At 41.6% G+C, this 14,709-nt stretch overlaps 1 protein-coding gene across 4 annotated transcripts; it reads right to left on the bottom strand.

The window, feature by feature from the left end:
* Positions 1-5,478: 5,478 nt before the first annotated feature.
* COQ2 (coenzyme Q2, polyprenyltransferase) lies at positions 5,479-14,459 on the bottom strand. Of its 4 annotated transcripts, XM_086889610.1 has the most exons (8): positions 14,195-14,454; positions 13,940-14,106; positions 11,424-11,545; positions 11,083-11,168; positions 10,063-10,196; positions 9,421-9,609; positions 6,773-6,966; positions 5,479-6,344 (listed from the first exon to the last, which is right to left on the bottom strand). In XM_086889610.1, exons 1-7 carry the CDS (start codon positions 14,424-14,426, stop codon positions 6,811-6,813), a joined length of 1,086 nt encoding a protein of 361 aa, XP_086745736.1. In that variant the 5' UTR covers positions 14,427-14,454; the 3' UTR covers positions 5,479-6,344; positions 6,773-6,810. The 4 variants fall into 4 exon arrangements, with proteins under 4 accessions (XP_086745736.1, XP_086745738.1, XP_023782104.2 ...); XM_086889612.1 differs by lacking the exon at positions 9,421-9,609 and having other exon boundaries at positions 14,195-14,445; XM_023926336.2 differs by lacking the exon at positions 5,479-6,344 and having other exon boundaries at positions 6,439-6,966; positions 14,195-14,459.
* Positions 14,460-14,709: the final 250 nt, after the last annotated feature.

The raw sequence follows: 14,709 nt of genomic DNA, 5'->3' as shown, positions 1-14,709 counted from the left end.
TTAGAGCATCTCCCAATACCTAAAGGGAGCTACAAAAGAGCTGGAGAGGGACTGTTCGCAAGGATATGTAGTGACAGGGCAAGGGGGAATTGCTTTGAACTAAAGGAGGATAGGTTTAGATTATATTACAAAGAACTTCTTAATTGTTAGGGTGGTGAGGCACTGGAACAGGTTGCCCAGATGTGAGAAATCAGGTTGTAATTTGCATCAATCGAATAGCACCCACCTATATACATGTGTCTGTGGACAATGCAGACAGAGACCATGGGATTATTATAAAGAAGTGTTTTAAGAATCGGCTGAATTAAGGCATGGAAGTAAGGTTTAACAAGGTAACTATGTAACAGTAAACTTTTAGCTAACAGTTTAACAACAAAATTATAATTACCTACAAGTAATTTATAGAAGCTTTAAACACCTTGTAGTGTAAGTTTCAAACTATCCTTTGTACAAGCTATAAGGTGGGGTTTTTTTTGAGTTGTCTTGGTTTGGAAGACAGGTGTCTGCTAGGGAGGGCAGGAGCCTCCCTTGGAATGAAAATGTAGACCCCCTCCCTCCGAATTATTACAATTTTGAAATCAAGGGGCTCTCAGGCAGAGATCTGGGGATAGGAATAACAGTTCTTTACTAGTGTGTATAACAAGGCACACAAACAACAATAACTATAGCATTAGCAAGAAAACAGAACCAGGGACCCCGTGACAGCCTTCCCGGCTGAGATGGGATGGAGGAGAGGCTTTGTTTCACAAACCCCTCGGGCGGGCAGTCCCGGTGCTCCTGCAGGGCTCTGAGGAACAGTCGGCTGGAACAGCAGGGATGAGCAGAGATCCTGGGCTGGTGGCTGAGGTGGATCAGCAGCTCCGCGGCGGTGGCTGGCACTGCCACACGTCCCGGCAGGACAGGGGGTGCGAGGCCACCAACAAAGAGGAAAGAAGGAGAAGCAGAAGCAGCAGCTCCGTCTGGGTGATGGCGAATTCCCTTCTCCCAGCCGCAACAGCTCCCCGCGAGTGTTCTGCTCTGAAGCTGAAGAAACCAGCCAGCCCCCAGCTGCCCCCTCCCCCCTGGGCCCAGCCAAACTCGTTGTGTTTTTCAAGCACCCACGAAGTACCAGGAACCCGGTTTTCCCTGCCACTGATGGGTAAAAATTCCATAGGTGAGACAGAACAACAGGACAGACACTTAAACCCCAACAGGAGTATAGAAGAATTTGTAACACGTAAAAAGGAGCAGTAGGACTAACATGAATTGATAGGCTCTACAAAGGCATTTTGAAACATGCTGGCTTTAAGTTTTACTTAAATCTACTACAAATTTACTTAACTGAGGAAGAAGCCCTATGAAGACATTTTTTAGACATGCTAGCTTTAGGTTGTAAAATGACTAAAAGAAGGCTTGCAAAATGTATGCTAACAGAATATATATGCTTGCTTAGACAAACTGTATAACCAAAAATAATGCTAGTTGTTATAGACACATATTATATATTGGCTTTTTACAAATATTAAAATGAATGTTACATGTATAATGTTGGAAAACTTTGCTGTATTAATAGTTTCTTTTATTTCTGTTATTGATAAAACTTAGAAATAGTGGTGCAATACATATAAATATGTTAGGCTGTAGTGTGGTATTAAAATAAAGAATGCTTTTGTTCATATGACCCAGAGACTGAAGAGATAGTCAGAAACATCCCCTGCATTCTTAGATTATTTTATCCAGATGAGGACAGCAGCAACCAGAGCTCCAAAGGAGGAATTTACTGAACCTCTTATCTGGGATTGTGAGACTCAACAAAGCCAAGAAGATTGATCTATTGGAAAGGGAGGGCAGTTGAAGCTAAACCAAGGAACATCTAAAACTTAAGAGGAATGTTTAAATAATACATGAACATTTATGAATATGCAATAGATTTGTATTTTTAAGGGATGCTCTTGGCTAAATGCTGAAGCACCCAGCTGTATTTGTTAATTTTGTTTTATTTCTATCTCCGAATTGTCTTTCTATTAAACTTTTTAAATTTTATATTAAAAAAATGTGAACCTCGTTTTTCACATAGTGAAAAAAAAGATATTTCAAAAGAAGAATGGGAGGCTAGAAAGACATCAGAAGACCACCTTGGACCATCTCCCCAGCAGATCTTCAAAAACCACAACTGAAGAAAAGCAAGTAGAAAATAACTGAAAATTTGAGGAAGGGAAGTGCCTAGAACAGTATGAGAAGATTACTGCTTGAAAACTGAATTTGTGCATTGCTTGGGGTGGAGACCCCCGCGCACCCAGCACTGTAAAAATTGCTCACCCTTTTATCAAACAAATTAATAAATTGGCTATATTGCTTGATGTATTGGCAAGTTTAGTTTTTCATTTATAAGACAGAGAAGCTGTGGATGATCCAGCCCTGGAAGTGTTCAAGGCCAGGCTGGATGGGTCTGAGTAACATGGTCTAGTGGAAAGCATCCCTGCCCACAGCATGGGGTTTGAAACTAGATGATCTTTGAAGTCTCTTCCAAACAAAGCCATTCCATGATTATTTCCAAGAAGACAATGGAAAAATTCTGCTGAAATCAATACTCACCAATTTAATATGCACTACAGTGAATGTAACACTGATGAAGATTTAGGAGCACAGATGAAAAAAAAAAAAAATCTTTCTCTACGAAGAAAAAAGTATGGATTACACAGTCTACCACTGTATTTTATGGAGCAGTTACAACCAGAAACTCATTTATTCCAGGTTGGGCCACTCACATGTAAATGTTTGTTCTCTGTACTAAAAATAAGTCCAACCTGCAACTTCAAACATGACCACAAATGAGCAAAGCCACCTTCCCCAGCACACTGCCTCATGCTATTTACATAAACTAAGATGTCTTAAATGGTGAGAGGTGTGTTCATTCAAAGAGGGTCCATGAATCCCATTGCTGTGCAGGTTAGGGGGGCTGCCTAGCACGAAAGGGTGCCTGGGGGCCTCTCTCCAAAGCTCTGGTCCTAACACTCCTTTTCCAAAGTAACAGTCTGAAGGTTCTGTTTGAGACATGGAGAAGGGCTTCTGAAACAGAAACTTCACCTTTATCTAGATGTCTCCACAGCTCCAATGGAAGACCTCGTTACCCACAAACCTTGCTTCCTTCCCACAGCTTGAAAAATGCTCAAGCAAAAGGGAAATTCCTGCAACTGTAAAGGCTGAAGGAGAATGAAGCTGAGTAAGTGCAAGGAAAAATTTTCACAGCCCTTAGAAATATAGCCAAGGGTCAGGTGCACATCTCACCAAAACTGAGTTGGTACAAGCAGAGAGCTGCTCCCACGCCTGCACATCCCTCATCTCTTCCATGCCAGGGACACTGCACACAGTGGAGAGGGTGTACTTGGGTGGCTGATCAGACAGAAAATGATGCTGTGGCTGGGAGCATGCAATGCCATCTGGGCAAGGGGCCTGAACCCCCTGTGCCACAGGCACCCAAACATAAGGCCATTTCCTCTCCTACTGTCACTTGTTACCTGTGAGACAAGACCAACTCTCTCCCACCTGGCCACGTGGTCCTTCCAGGGAGTTGTACAAAGTGAGATACTTTACATTCAGAGCTGAACTCTCTGAATGCTTTGACATCAGTGCAGGAAAAAACAGAGTCCTGTGGAATGGCCTGCTTTCCCCCACTGCCCTTACAACCTGCTACAGGTTTGGTTCTGTTCTTTACACAGTTGATACAACTTATTTAATTTTGCATTAGGTATATTTCCTTGTTACTGCACCTATCACAGACAAGAAGCTCTGAAATTCGGTGGAATTCTATTTTGCAGGTATAAGAATTCAGACATGGCTTTGGATTTTGTTTTGCAGCTGGATGGGAATTTCCATACCAGAAATTACAAATGTATTGTTAGAAGCACTGAACTTGGCTTGAACACTCTTCTTTTGCTGTTGGTTTTGTTTTTGTTTCTTTTAAGTGTATTAGACCTCTTCCTGCTTTGTTCAGACAAAATCACTTCTATACAGTTGCCTGGAAGCAGTGTTTTTTGTCTTCTTTTAAAAACCACCATGCAGGAAAAGAAAAATGCTGTAAAACTAATTTAGTTTTTTGCTATTTTCTTAACTGTGTTAAAATTTGCTCTGGCCTTTTGCCTCCATCACAAAATGCAGGGAGGCGCTGCAGGAAAATCAAAATCACCTCTTCAGGATACCAGAAGGCTTCAGTTAGTACTTAAACTTCTCGCTATCCATGCCCAGCTAAGATGCACTACTCTCTTGGCAGCTTTCTTTTGAAGCTCAAACAGAGCCTCTCTCCTGGTATTTGCACTGTGAAGTGTTTAGAAATCAATTAATGGCCCTCTCCTAGTTTTTGTCAAAGTGGAAATAGAAAAGGATATTATAGAAAAATAGCCTTTTTTTTCCAGGTCATGTCACCAGTGGCTGGCAAGATGCTTGACCTACTGCCCTAGTGTTGCCAGGTTCCCTGGCAGCCAAGCTGGCTGCCACAGGCACTGCAGTTGTTTCCACAACACAGCTCCTGCAGCATGTACTTGAGAAGAGAAGGAGGGAAAACTCTGAACCCCTCCCATTAACAGCATCATATTTACCAAGAAATACTAATAGCAGGACCCAGGCAGAGTTTGCCTTGGCTGACCCTCCTTTGACAAGTCTTCACCCTGGGAAAGGGAGTGTGAGAGCTCTCATATACCACTGTGCAAAGCAGGCTTCTAAGGCAAAGATCCAGCCCCACCCTGCAGGCTTCCTATGCCTTGGCAATCTCTCCCTTGATCCCTGCAGGAGTAGCACCCTTACTTCTATAGGGCTAACCCAGGACAAAAAGGGGGTGTTGCTTTGATATACCTTTCTACAAAGTGCAACACACAAGCAAGAGCTGGTGTTGCTACAGAGCTTTCTGTTTCACTGAGCAACTGGCAGTGTTCCAGTTTGCCACTGCTGGGTACATTTGACCTTCCTGCTGCCTGATAAAAGCATTTGTTATCTCAAAATCCTGTGGAGGAATACTGGGAAAAGGTGGTGGGGGAGAAAGGCAAGGTTTGATAGTGGAGAAAAGAAGTCCAGAGGATGTTGTTTAATTCTACAAAAGCACACTAATAAAAAGCTGATGCCTAGAGACAGGAATATTTGAAAACCTTTAAAGAAACTGTATCCAATTACAGCAGTGTCTTGGTGAAGATTTGGAACAGAATACCTTGGGAACAAAGGAAGGAGATGCACACATATCTGCCAGCAGATCCAAACAGGAAGGTTTTAGCCAGGAAGCGGCTTGGCCTTTACCTCTCGCACTTTAGAAGTTACTTATTTCCTTGTACTAATCCTAAAATTTTCATGAATTTAATATCCTAAGTATTACGGCCTGGAACCTAAATATTTATGTTTTTCAGGCAATGAACCTAAAATACAGCTATGTCTTATCTGTGAAAAATGAAATTAATATGAATTTGGAAAACTCCCACAGACAACATGAAATGATTTTCAAGTTCCAGACCTGAGGACTGTTCCAAAACTTTAATTTATACTCTATTTAGCAACACCTTTTTCCTCCTCTCATTTTAAGACAAATACTTGTGACAAGCAGTATCAGACAAAGGACACCAGAAGGTTCAGAGGCACTACAGAATGTCAGCTCCTCCAAAATCTGAGCTACTTAAAGACACTTCAGTATGTTAAAAACAGATTAATAACTTTTGTCACCACCTCACTAAAATAACACTACTAGTACTGAGAAACTGATGCATACTAGTTACTTTACAAGACTTTTTAATTACTAGTAATTGGCTAATAAACAAAGGTCAAGTAGGATGCATCAAATTCTCCCTCTACAAAATGCAGCTATGTCACGTAACTGATCAGAAGCTTATTGTTTTCCATTATTAAACAGCTTTTCTTCAACTTAATACTTTCTCCACCCCAGAAATATAAACCCTGTTTAAGAACAACTTCTGTGTAAGGGCCATTTAGTTAACATGCCCTTGCTATTTTTACTGTTTCTAGGCATCCCCTAGAAACAAGTTTTTCCTGTAAGACTACAAATAAAACCGGCAGGCATAAGTCAAAACAAGCAGAATTAAAAAATAAAAGAATGTCAACAGTTTGCATGACGAATTTGCAGCCCAGGGTCAACCACTGCTCATACACACTTGTCAACAGCTCTGGACTGCTCTGTTTTTGTTTTCAGTCCTTAGTCTGTGTGCAAATCACTCTTGACAAACAAGCTCAGCTCACTCTGTGCAGGAAATTTTGCAGAAGCCTTTTCAAGCACCTGCTGCAGCAATCACAGCAAGAGCAGAAAATCTTCTTAAACACTTCTTTATTGGCTCCTTATTGCAGACCTCACACATCTGGAGTCCTGACTGCTCCTAGACATCCCAGGAGAAAAAGTTATTGCAACTCTGCCATGCCCCAACATCCAACTCAAACTGAAAATTACCTTTGTAATAAACCAGACCATCAAACATGTACAACCAGATTTTATTTACATCCAGAAATCATTTTGCATTTTTATCTGTGCTGTCACTAAGAGACACCTGCTTCATATAAAATCTTGGTTTCACAGCCTCCAGAGCTTAACAGAAGTTTGCTGCTATTACACAAGACCAGCAGAGCAGCTTCACTTTTTGGAGCTTCTATGCACACTGAAGTTATTCCCAGATAACCAAAACTTCTGTTGTAATTTATCTCAATTGCATGATTTCAGAGACAAGAATGTTTTCACCAGCTTTTATAAATGAACAGTATAAAGCAGCTATATTTATATTTAAAGTGTTTTCTTTCTTACAATACTTACACTCCAGTTAGACTAAAATATCAGTATGGTGATTTCAACTATCTGTTCTCTGAAGGGTCTTCAACATTTTTTAAGTCTTTTTGTTTCCACAGATTTCCAAGCACAATCCCTATGAAGAGCAGAATTCCTACAGTACGATTTGAAGCAAATGTTTTCCAACAGTTTTCAGGCTTGTCTATGTCCAAAGTGTAAATCTGCAAAAGCACAGTATAACATTAGATGATTATTATTCTACAGACTCATAAATATCTGACACATCACAAAATGATCTGCAACTTTAAAAAAATTATCCTTAAGCTCTAAAGTCTACCCTTACCTCCACAAGAAACAGGAATACTCTGTGCTTAATTTTTTTTTTTTTTTGCATAACTGGCATCTGTGTTTGACAGATTTTTTCAACATACAGCAGAAAAATCAAGGATCTTATATGAGCATGATTCCCAGACCATCTCAATGGAAGACTGTATAAACAACCCAGTTACTGGTGTGTCTGGTTTGATATTTAAAAGTGCAAAAATATCTGGGCATGTAAATAAGTCTCTAAGATTTTCCTCAGTAGGTTGCCACCTAATTCTTCAATGTAACTTTAAATCAAAATGAGCCCCTGCAGAACGTGCACTTTTCCATCTCTGCTACAAGGTATTCCATGTTTCAATAGAGACAAGGCACTGGTGAGTCAGCAGTGAACCAGGGTAACTGGAAACCACAGGGAAGTGCCAGCCCTGCCTTGCCACACAGGGCTGGTTTCAGTTCAGTTGCTCTTAGCCAAGTTCATGCAATTCTCTGAATCAGGACACCTGCAACAGTGGCCAGAAGCAAGGCTTGGCTTACCCAGCATGGAAGCTCTCTGCTGTGAGTCACAACTAAAAGTTAAAAAAAAAAAACAAACAAACCCAAACAGAACAAAACAACCCACAAGGCTGTTATTAGCAGGAGCAAATATTCCCAAAACCCATTTGGTGCAAGTCTTGAGAACGATAACATGAGGGAATGTTGAGCAAAGTGAGTGAAAGGAATAGCAGATAAGGAGCCCCTAAACTTCAAACCAAACTTCAGTCTTTGAAAAAGTTAAACAAAGTATTTGACTGAAAGAAGTGAAACCTTCCCCAGGAAATCTACTTCCTTTGTGGTTGTAGAGAGAAATCAGGGCTGGGTCCTGGTCAAATAATCAAAATACTCTTCACAAGCTTCTAAAATATGATGTGATCCACACCCTTAAAAACCTGTCCTCTCCTCAGACACTGGGAACTTGAAACACTGAACTGACAAATTAAACTCAACAGCAGCCAAGCTATTCTTTCAGAAACACAAAGAAAGTAAAAGATGTTATTTTTCTATTGGCACACTTTTTGAGAGGGATATAATTTGACATCATCATGACCCAAATTCCTCTGCCTCAGGCAAAAATTCAGTGAATCAAGGAAATCTTGGAAATCCTGGTCCTCAAGCATCTTACTCAGCTTTCTAAACTCAATTAAGAATACAATCAGAAACCTTGAACAAGAAGATAAGCATAAAAATGTTTAAGCAGGACTAATATTAAAGTAATCCCCCAAAAAGAAGCTACTTTGTGGTATACAGAACAGTTCTGCTCTTGTGACTGTGGCAGTCCACACAATTGTGAATTCTCCATCACTTACACTCATGAGTCTGCATCCTTACTCATAAAGATCCTTAAAAGTGGTTTCTATTCATGCCAAAACTACAGCATAAAGGCTCTCTAACAATTCAAACTGTAAATGATCGTGCAGTGGATGTAGTATTCTTTCCCTCATACATTTCCAAACACAGTCACTATGAAAACAATGGCTGAGTGCCAGACTACATCACCACAAGAATTCTCTTACCCAGAGATACGTTTAATATCCATTACCTGCACAAGCTCCACCCATTATAATGCAACATACAACCAATATGCTTTATAAAAAGTTCCATACTACCACAGATTTAAGTGCTCAGACTAGCAATGGTTTTACTCCTTGCAATATACAAACCTCTGCAATCACTTACCTATCAAGACCGCTAATAAATTTTTTAATAGACTGACTTGTCACTTACTACAAAACTGTGTAACACAGTTGTTAGGTTCAGAAAGAACAAGGTAAGAAGATCCTATCTGCATCCTTTACTGAAAGAGCTAATTTCTTTCTGTTAGTCATAAAAATTTCTAAACATCTGCAACTACAAGACTGGAGTGGATTGTTCTCTGCTACAGAGAACCATTTAGAACTGTCAATTAACATAAAGTTATTACATTAATATCTACTACTGCTATTATGTGTGCCAGACACTGAAGGAGCTGAGTAAGAGCAGTCAAAACCACAGTATTTTGCAGCACATTGAGGTGCAGCTGCTGGCAGTGAGGAGAAAACCCTTTCCTTGAGATCAGTTTAAAGTGTGACACTTCTGTTGGTTACAAACAGACTGAAACTCAGTGCTCCACTGTTTGTGGTCAGGACTGAAGGTCTCCTCAACCAAAAGGTAAGCAAAAGGCACTTAAGAAGACCAAGCTTATTGTTAGAAGATTTTAGTTCTCCTTACAGGATCTGATTTTCATGGCTAGCTCATTAATTGATGGGGGTTGAAAAGCCCTTTGACTTCTTAGTAAGAACTCCGACATGAAAAAAGTATAAATAAAGCCATCAAACCTGGTGTGCCAGGTGAGCCCCTACAGCAGCCACAGCTGAGTAATATGGGAAGGTTTGGTTGCAATTCATCCCTGCCACGCACAAACTCAGGAGCATGGCCAGGCTGAAGCCACTGAGCCACTGCTTCGTGTCCTCCTTGAACTGCAATGCAGTTGACTTCACACCAATCATGATGTCGTCCTTCTTATCCTGGAACAAAAGGATGAATTACCACCAAATCCATTATTAAATGCCTGTTCATAAGAAAAATAAAAATGAGGTACTTGCTTAAATTTCCAATGCTTCTTACTAGGAACCCAATTAAAGGGCAGCTGTAGGTCCCCACATTAAAATTTAAACTAGAAGGTTGGTCTTAGATCTGCTTTAACAGCCAAGAGTTAATACCAACGTCAAAGTTATTTACACAATGAAGACGCATAAGAGGACAATGGGCATTGTACTTCCATCTTTCCACCTGATTTGTAAAATCTTGACAACCAGCAATAAAACATTGAAGGGCTGGGACTTCTTTGGTGTTGCTTCAGCTCAGCTGAACTGCAACTGCAGAACTGCAAGGGGTTAGCTGTGCTGTTCAACAACTAATTTGTAAATGAAACTCACAAAGTTGTGTGTTTAATCTGGAATGTCTCACTGTTACCCTACCTGATGTGCATAAATGGTGTCGTACACCATTGTCCACATGACTCCAGCAAAGTACAAGGGCAAACACACAGACCACTCACACGACCCTTTGATGGCAGACCAGCCAAGAAGGGCTCCCCAATTAAATGTAAGCCCTAAAAACATTAAGAGAATTAAAAAAAAAAAAAAGAAGTTACAAGAATGCCAGGAGCAATTAAACATGATTTATTTGAGAGTGTATCATATCAGCAGCTTTTTGTATAATACCAACATCTCTATTTTTCTACCACTTATTTTCAAGCAGGTAATAAATATAAATAATCTGACATTAAATACTCTGGACACACAAGGAAAAATACATATGCTGCTCTTCCCTAATTTGAATTTGACTTCATTAGTGTAGGGAAACATTTGCACACAACTGTTCCAGAATACTCAAACAACAGGTCTGAAGGTAAAATGCTCAGATGTCAGTGTAACAAAAGATGTCAGCATAACTGGCCATAAAACAATATACAGCAGCCAACTACGGTACTTCTAGGCTGAAAATGACAATTTTGGTAAAAAAAAAACCCTGAAGATAGATGGAATGTGAGAACCAATACGCACAGATATGTTTTAGTAGCTCAACCTAAAATACAAGCAACATCACTATCTGTTCAGGAGTTGTTTTAGAAGCTGAAGACTGAAATGCTGTACAGACAAATCTGTATTTAAGAAGAGTTTTGAAATAACCCCAAAACTATAGCTCATTCTCAAATGACAAACATTTATTTCCCCCCTACTCTTCTTCCTTCAATCACTCCATCAAAACAAGGAACTGATTTCTAACCAAAATAAAAAAAAATAAAGCCACACATAAACAATGATGCCTGTCATAAATTAGGAAGCTTGTGGCACAACAGAGCTTTGTCTGTAAGGTATTTCTATTTTGATGTAAACTTATAAAAATTCAGATTGCTAAAGCTCAAGTACTAATTTGTAAAACACCCTAAAAACAACAGCTGAAATTTAAAAAATAGAAAAAATATTCCGTCTCACCCAAAACTAGCTGTGGCCAGTATGTTATTCTCTTCATCAGAGGGTAGGTGACCACAAGGGATAACGAGGCTGCTCCCAGAATGATACTGCAAAAAGTACCAAGGGGATTATTGTTTGCTAGGCTAGAGATCAGTAGATAAAAGATAAAGTAGATAAGTAGATAAAGATCAGTACTGCAGGAGTGGTACACAGTACTGAACTAATTCTTTTCCTCTCAATTACAATTCCATGACTAATAACCTCCTCCCTCTGACTCCAACACCTTTTCTTCTAAAAATCTCGGTGCTTAACTTAGGACCCAGAGCCAGACTTTAAAAACCAAAAGAGAATTCATACATTACCTGTAGTAATTCAGACACAAAAGCACACAGAGCGCCAGGCTGAGCTGTCCTCCAAGAAAAACCAAGGACTGAAAAGTGGAGATATCTCCAGCTGCCAGGGGTCGGCTTGCTGTCCTTGCAACCTGAAAAAATGGAGATAATATTACCACCAGGTACATCTCTAACTGATGGGCAATTTACAATGTTTGTTTCCTATTTTCTGAAGAGAAATGGAAGGGCCCTAATTCTGTTTACTTTTGTTTCTCTCTAATGGCATATTCAGAATCCAGTCCCATTGATGTGGAGTTAATATCTGTGAAAAGACAATTAATTTAATCCCAGCTGGGATACAATGGAGTTTAGAAACTGTGTCTGGAACAAGAAATCATACAAGGTAAACTGAAGAAAGAAACAACTATCAGAAAAAAAAGTTAAAATAAATGAATGGTGAGTTACTTGCCAAAGGTGACCAATGCAAAAAAAAACTCCAAATGACTGAATTTCACCTCAACATGAGGAAGAACTTCTCTACACTGAGAGTGGCAGAGCACTGGAACAGGCTTCCCAGGGAAGCTGTGAAGTCTCCCTCCCTGGAGACATTCTAAACCCCAGCTGGATGTGTCCCTGTGTCACCTGCTCCAGGTGGCTCTGCCTTGGCAGGGGTTGGACTGGATGATCTCCAGAGATGCATTTCAACCCTAACAATTCCATGAAATTGTGTATCTTCATGAAAATGGTGTCAAGTCTATTCAAAGAGGTTCAAAAGCCAACTTTTTACAGAATATTATGTACATACAAAGTATTTTGCCTATGCTTGAATAATGTGAATCCAAATAAACTCTTTTAGCTTATTCTCCCCTTGCCATTAGGTTATGTTAACACCAAATACTGCTTTTGGAGTTTAAACATGCACTTAACATACCTGTGACCAATTCCACTGCACAGTGCAACCAGACATGGGATGTTTCAACTTACGAAAACATGACCCAAGTAATCAGTTATACAAAATCTAAACCCCAAACCACCATCACCTACACCAGCCAACATCCTCCTGTTGGCCTGGCCTCTAGGTCAGGTGTTGAAGGCAGCCTTTTAAGGTACCCCAGAAAAAGCTCTGCAGGCAATTTTCAAAACTTTCCACCTGACCCCATCACATAATGCATAAATTAAATCATTATATTGAAATTTCCTCTTACTTATCACACCCCCACATAAAATCTGTTTAGCATATATAGTTGTTAACACCTTCCAAACCCTAAACCATCCAAAGCTGCCATAAACCCAATCCTGATTCCTGCCTTCCCATCAGCACAAATACAAGTGCCATACTAAGAACTTCACATACTGGATTGCCTCATTATTCTGTGTCTTGCAGGGCTAAACCCAACCCCCAAAACTACAGGAGTAATATAGGAACAAAAGACAGGAGGAGCAAACAGTGACGTATCACAAGGATGTTCCCCTCCAAGCCTGCACCTGTGCATGTTTCAGAACTGACACTGGGCACTGCTTTTTGCTTATTTGCCTCTTCTGAACAAATGGGAGATGATGAAGGAAAAATATTACATAGTGGAAGGGGATTAGCTGAGGGTTGGGCATGATACTCTGAACACCCAAAATTAACAATACAACAATACAAGGAAACAGTGCTCTTAAAATTAAGGAAATAAAAAAAAAGTTGTTCTTGGATAGATTGTAACTAGCAAGTAGAGCAAAAAAAAGTGTTACTTGGCTTGTTCTGTCATGCAAAACAAGGTTGGAAAATAAACTTGTTCAAGTACTGCTGACAGCTGACAAAAGCATGTATTCTATCTTACACGGAGATGAGTATTCTAGAAGACTTATTACAGTCCTGGACAGAGAAATGTTGTATGAAATACAATATTTTTGGAGGAAATGTAGACAAATTAATTGCATGTATCTCAGACAGAAACATGAGGGAATTCCTGAATCCAGAGTCTGCACTCAGCAAGGAATCGCTGGTGGTGTTCATGTACTTCAGTGCCTTCAGGATCCTTGGTGCTTGACTGAGAAAAAACAGCATTGATTAAGAGGAGTCTCCCTCCCTGGAGACATTCCAAACTCACTTCGATGTGTTCTTGTGTAACCTGCTCTAGATGAGTTGGCCTTGGCAAGGGAGTTGAACAAGATCATCTCTTGAGGTCCCTTCCAACTCTAAAAATTCTGTTGATTTTGTGATGATGGAGATAAGTGGGCATCTGCTTGGTTCACTGAATCACAGAAGGGCTTGGGTTGGAATGGGACCTTAAAAGATCACCCTGCTCCAACCCTCATGCTGTGGGTAGGGCACTTTTCACTAGACCAGGTTACTCACAACCCCATCCAACTTGGCCTTGAACACTTCCAGGGATGAGCCACCTAAAACTTCTCGGGGCAACTTGTTCCAATGCTTCGCCATCCTCAGACTGAAGTATTTCTTCCTAATCTAATCTAAACCTACTCTTTCGGTTTGAAGCATGTCCCCTTGTCCTGCCACTGCCCGCTCGTGTAAGCAGCCTTGCCCCATGGTTCTCTACCTGTCTGTCATAGTCGCGGTCCCACATGTCATTGATGGTGCAGCCGGCCCCTCGCATGAGCACGGCTCCCACGCCGAACAGGGACAGCAGGCGCCAGTCCGGGAGGCAGCCGGGCTCTGCCGCCAGCCCGATGCTCCAGGTACACGGCAGGTACAGCAGCCACGTCCCTGCGGGGACACAAAACCCGCGGGCGGGATCAGCGGGGAACGGGAGGCCAGGGTGGGCCGGGGCCTCGATCCTCCCCGCCGCGCTCACCGGCGGGCTGGTGCAGCCGCATGAGCCGCAGGTAGGGCTGCAGCGGGGCCGGCGCGGCGCGCACCAGCTCGGCCGCCGAGAAGCTGCGCGGCCCCAGAGGCGGGGCGGGGCGGCGGAGCAGCAGCGGCGGGGCAGCGGCAGCGGCGAGGGGCAGGCGGGTGGCGCGGAGCCCGGGGGTGCCCCAGAACCTGGGGATGTCCCGGCACAGCCGCGCCAGCAGCACCGCCGCCATCTTGGCGCCGCCCCGCTGCCGGCGGGATGGGGGTGGGGGGGCCATGCAGCGCTGCGCATGCGCCGCGCCCTCAGGCGCCCCGCGCCGGGGCGTTCCTAACACATACGTGTCATCTCCCAGACCTTTCCTCACTGCAGGTTATATATATTTATATATATATGTGTGTGTGTGTAGATATGTATGTATATATACACACATACGTACATACATACGTATATACATATACACATATATACATGTATTTATATTTTTATATCTATCTATATATGAGATTTCCCATGTG

Source organism: Cyanistes caeruleus, chromosome 5 (genome assembly GCF_971803275.1).
Source record: "Cyanistes caeruleus chromosome 5, bCyaCae1.hap1.1, whole genome shotgun sequence".
Taxonomy (NCBI): domain Eukaryota; kingdom Metazoa; phylum Chordata; class Aves; order Passeriformes; family Paridae; genus Cyanistes; species Cyanistes caeruleus.
The sequence above is the reverse complement of the archived record's forward strand: the minus strand, read 5'-3'. Positions and strand labels throughout refer to the sequence as shown.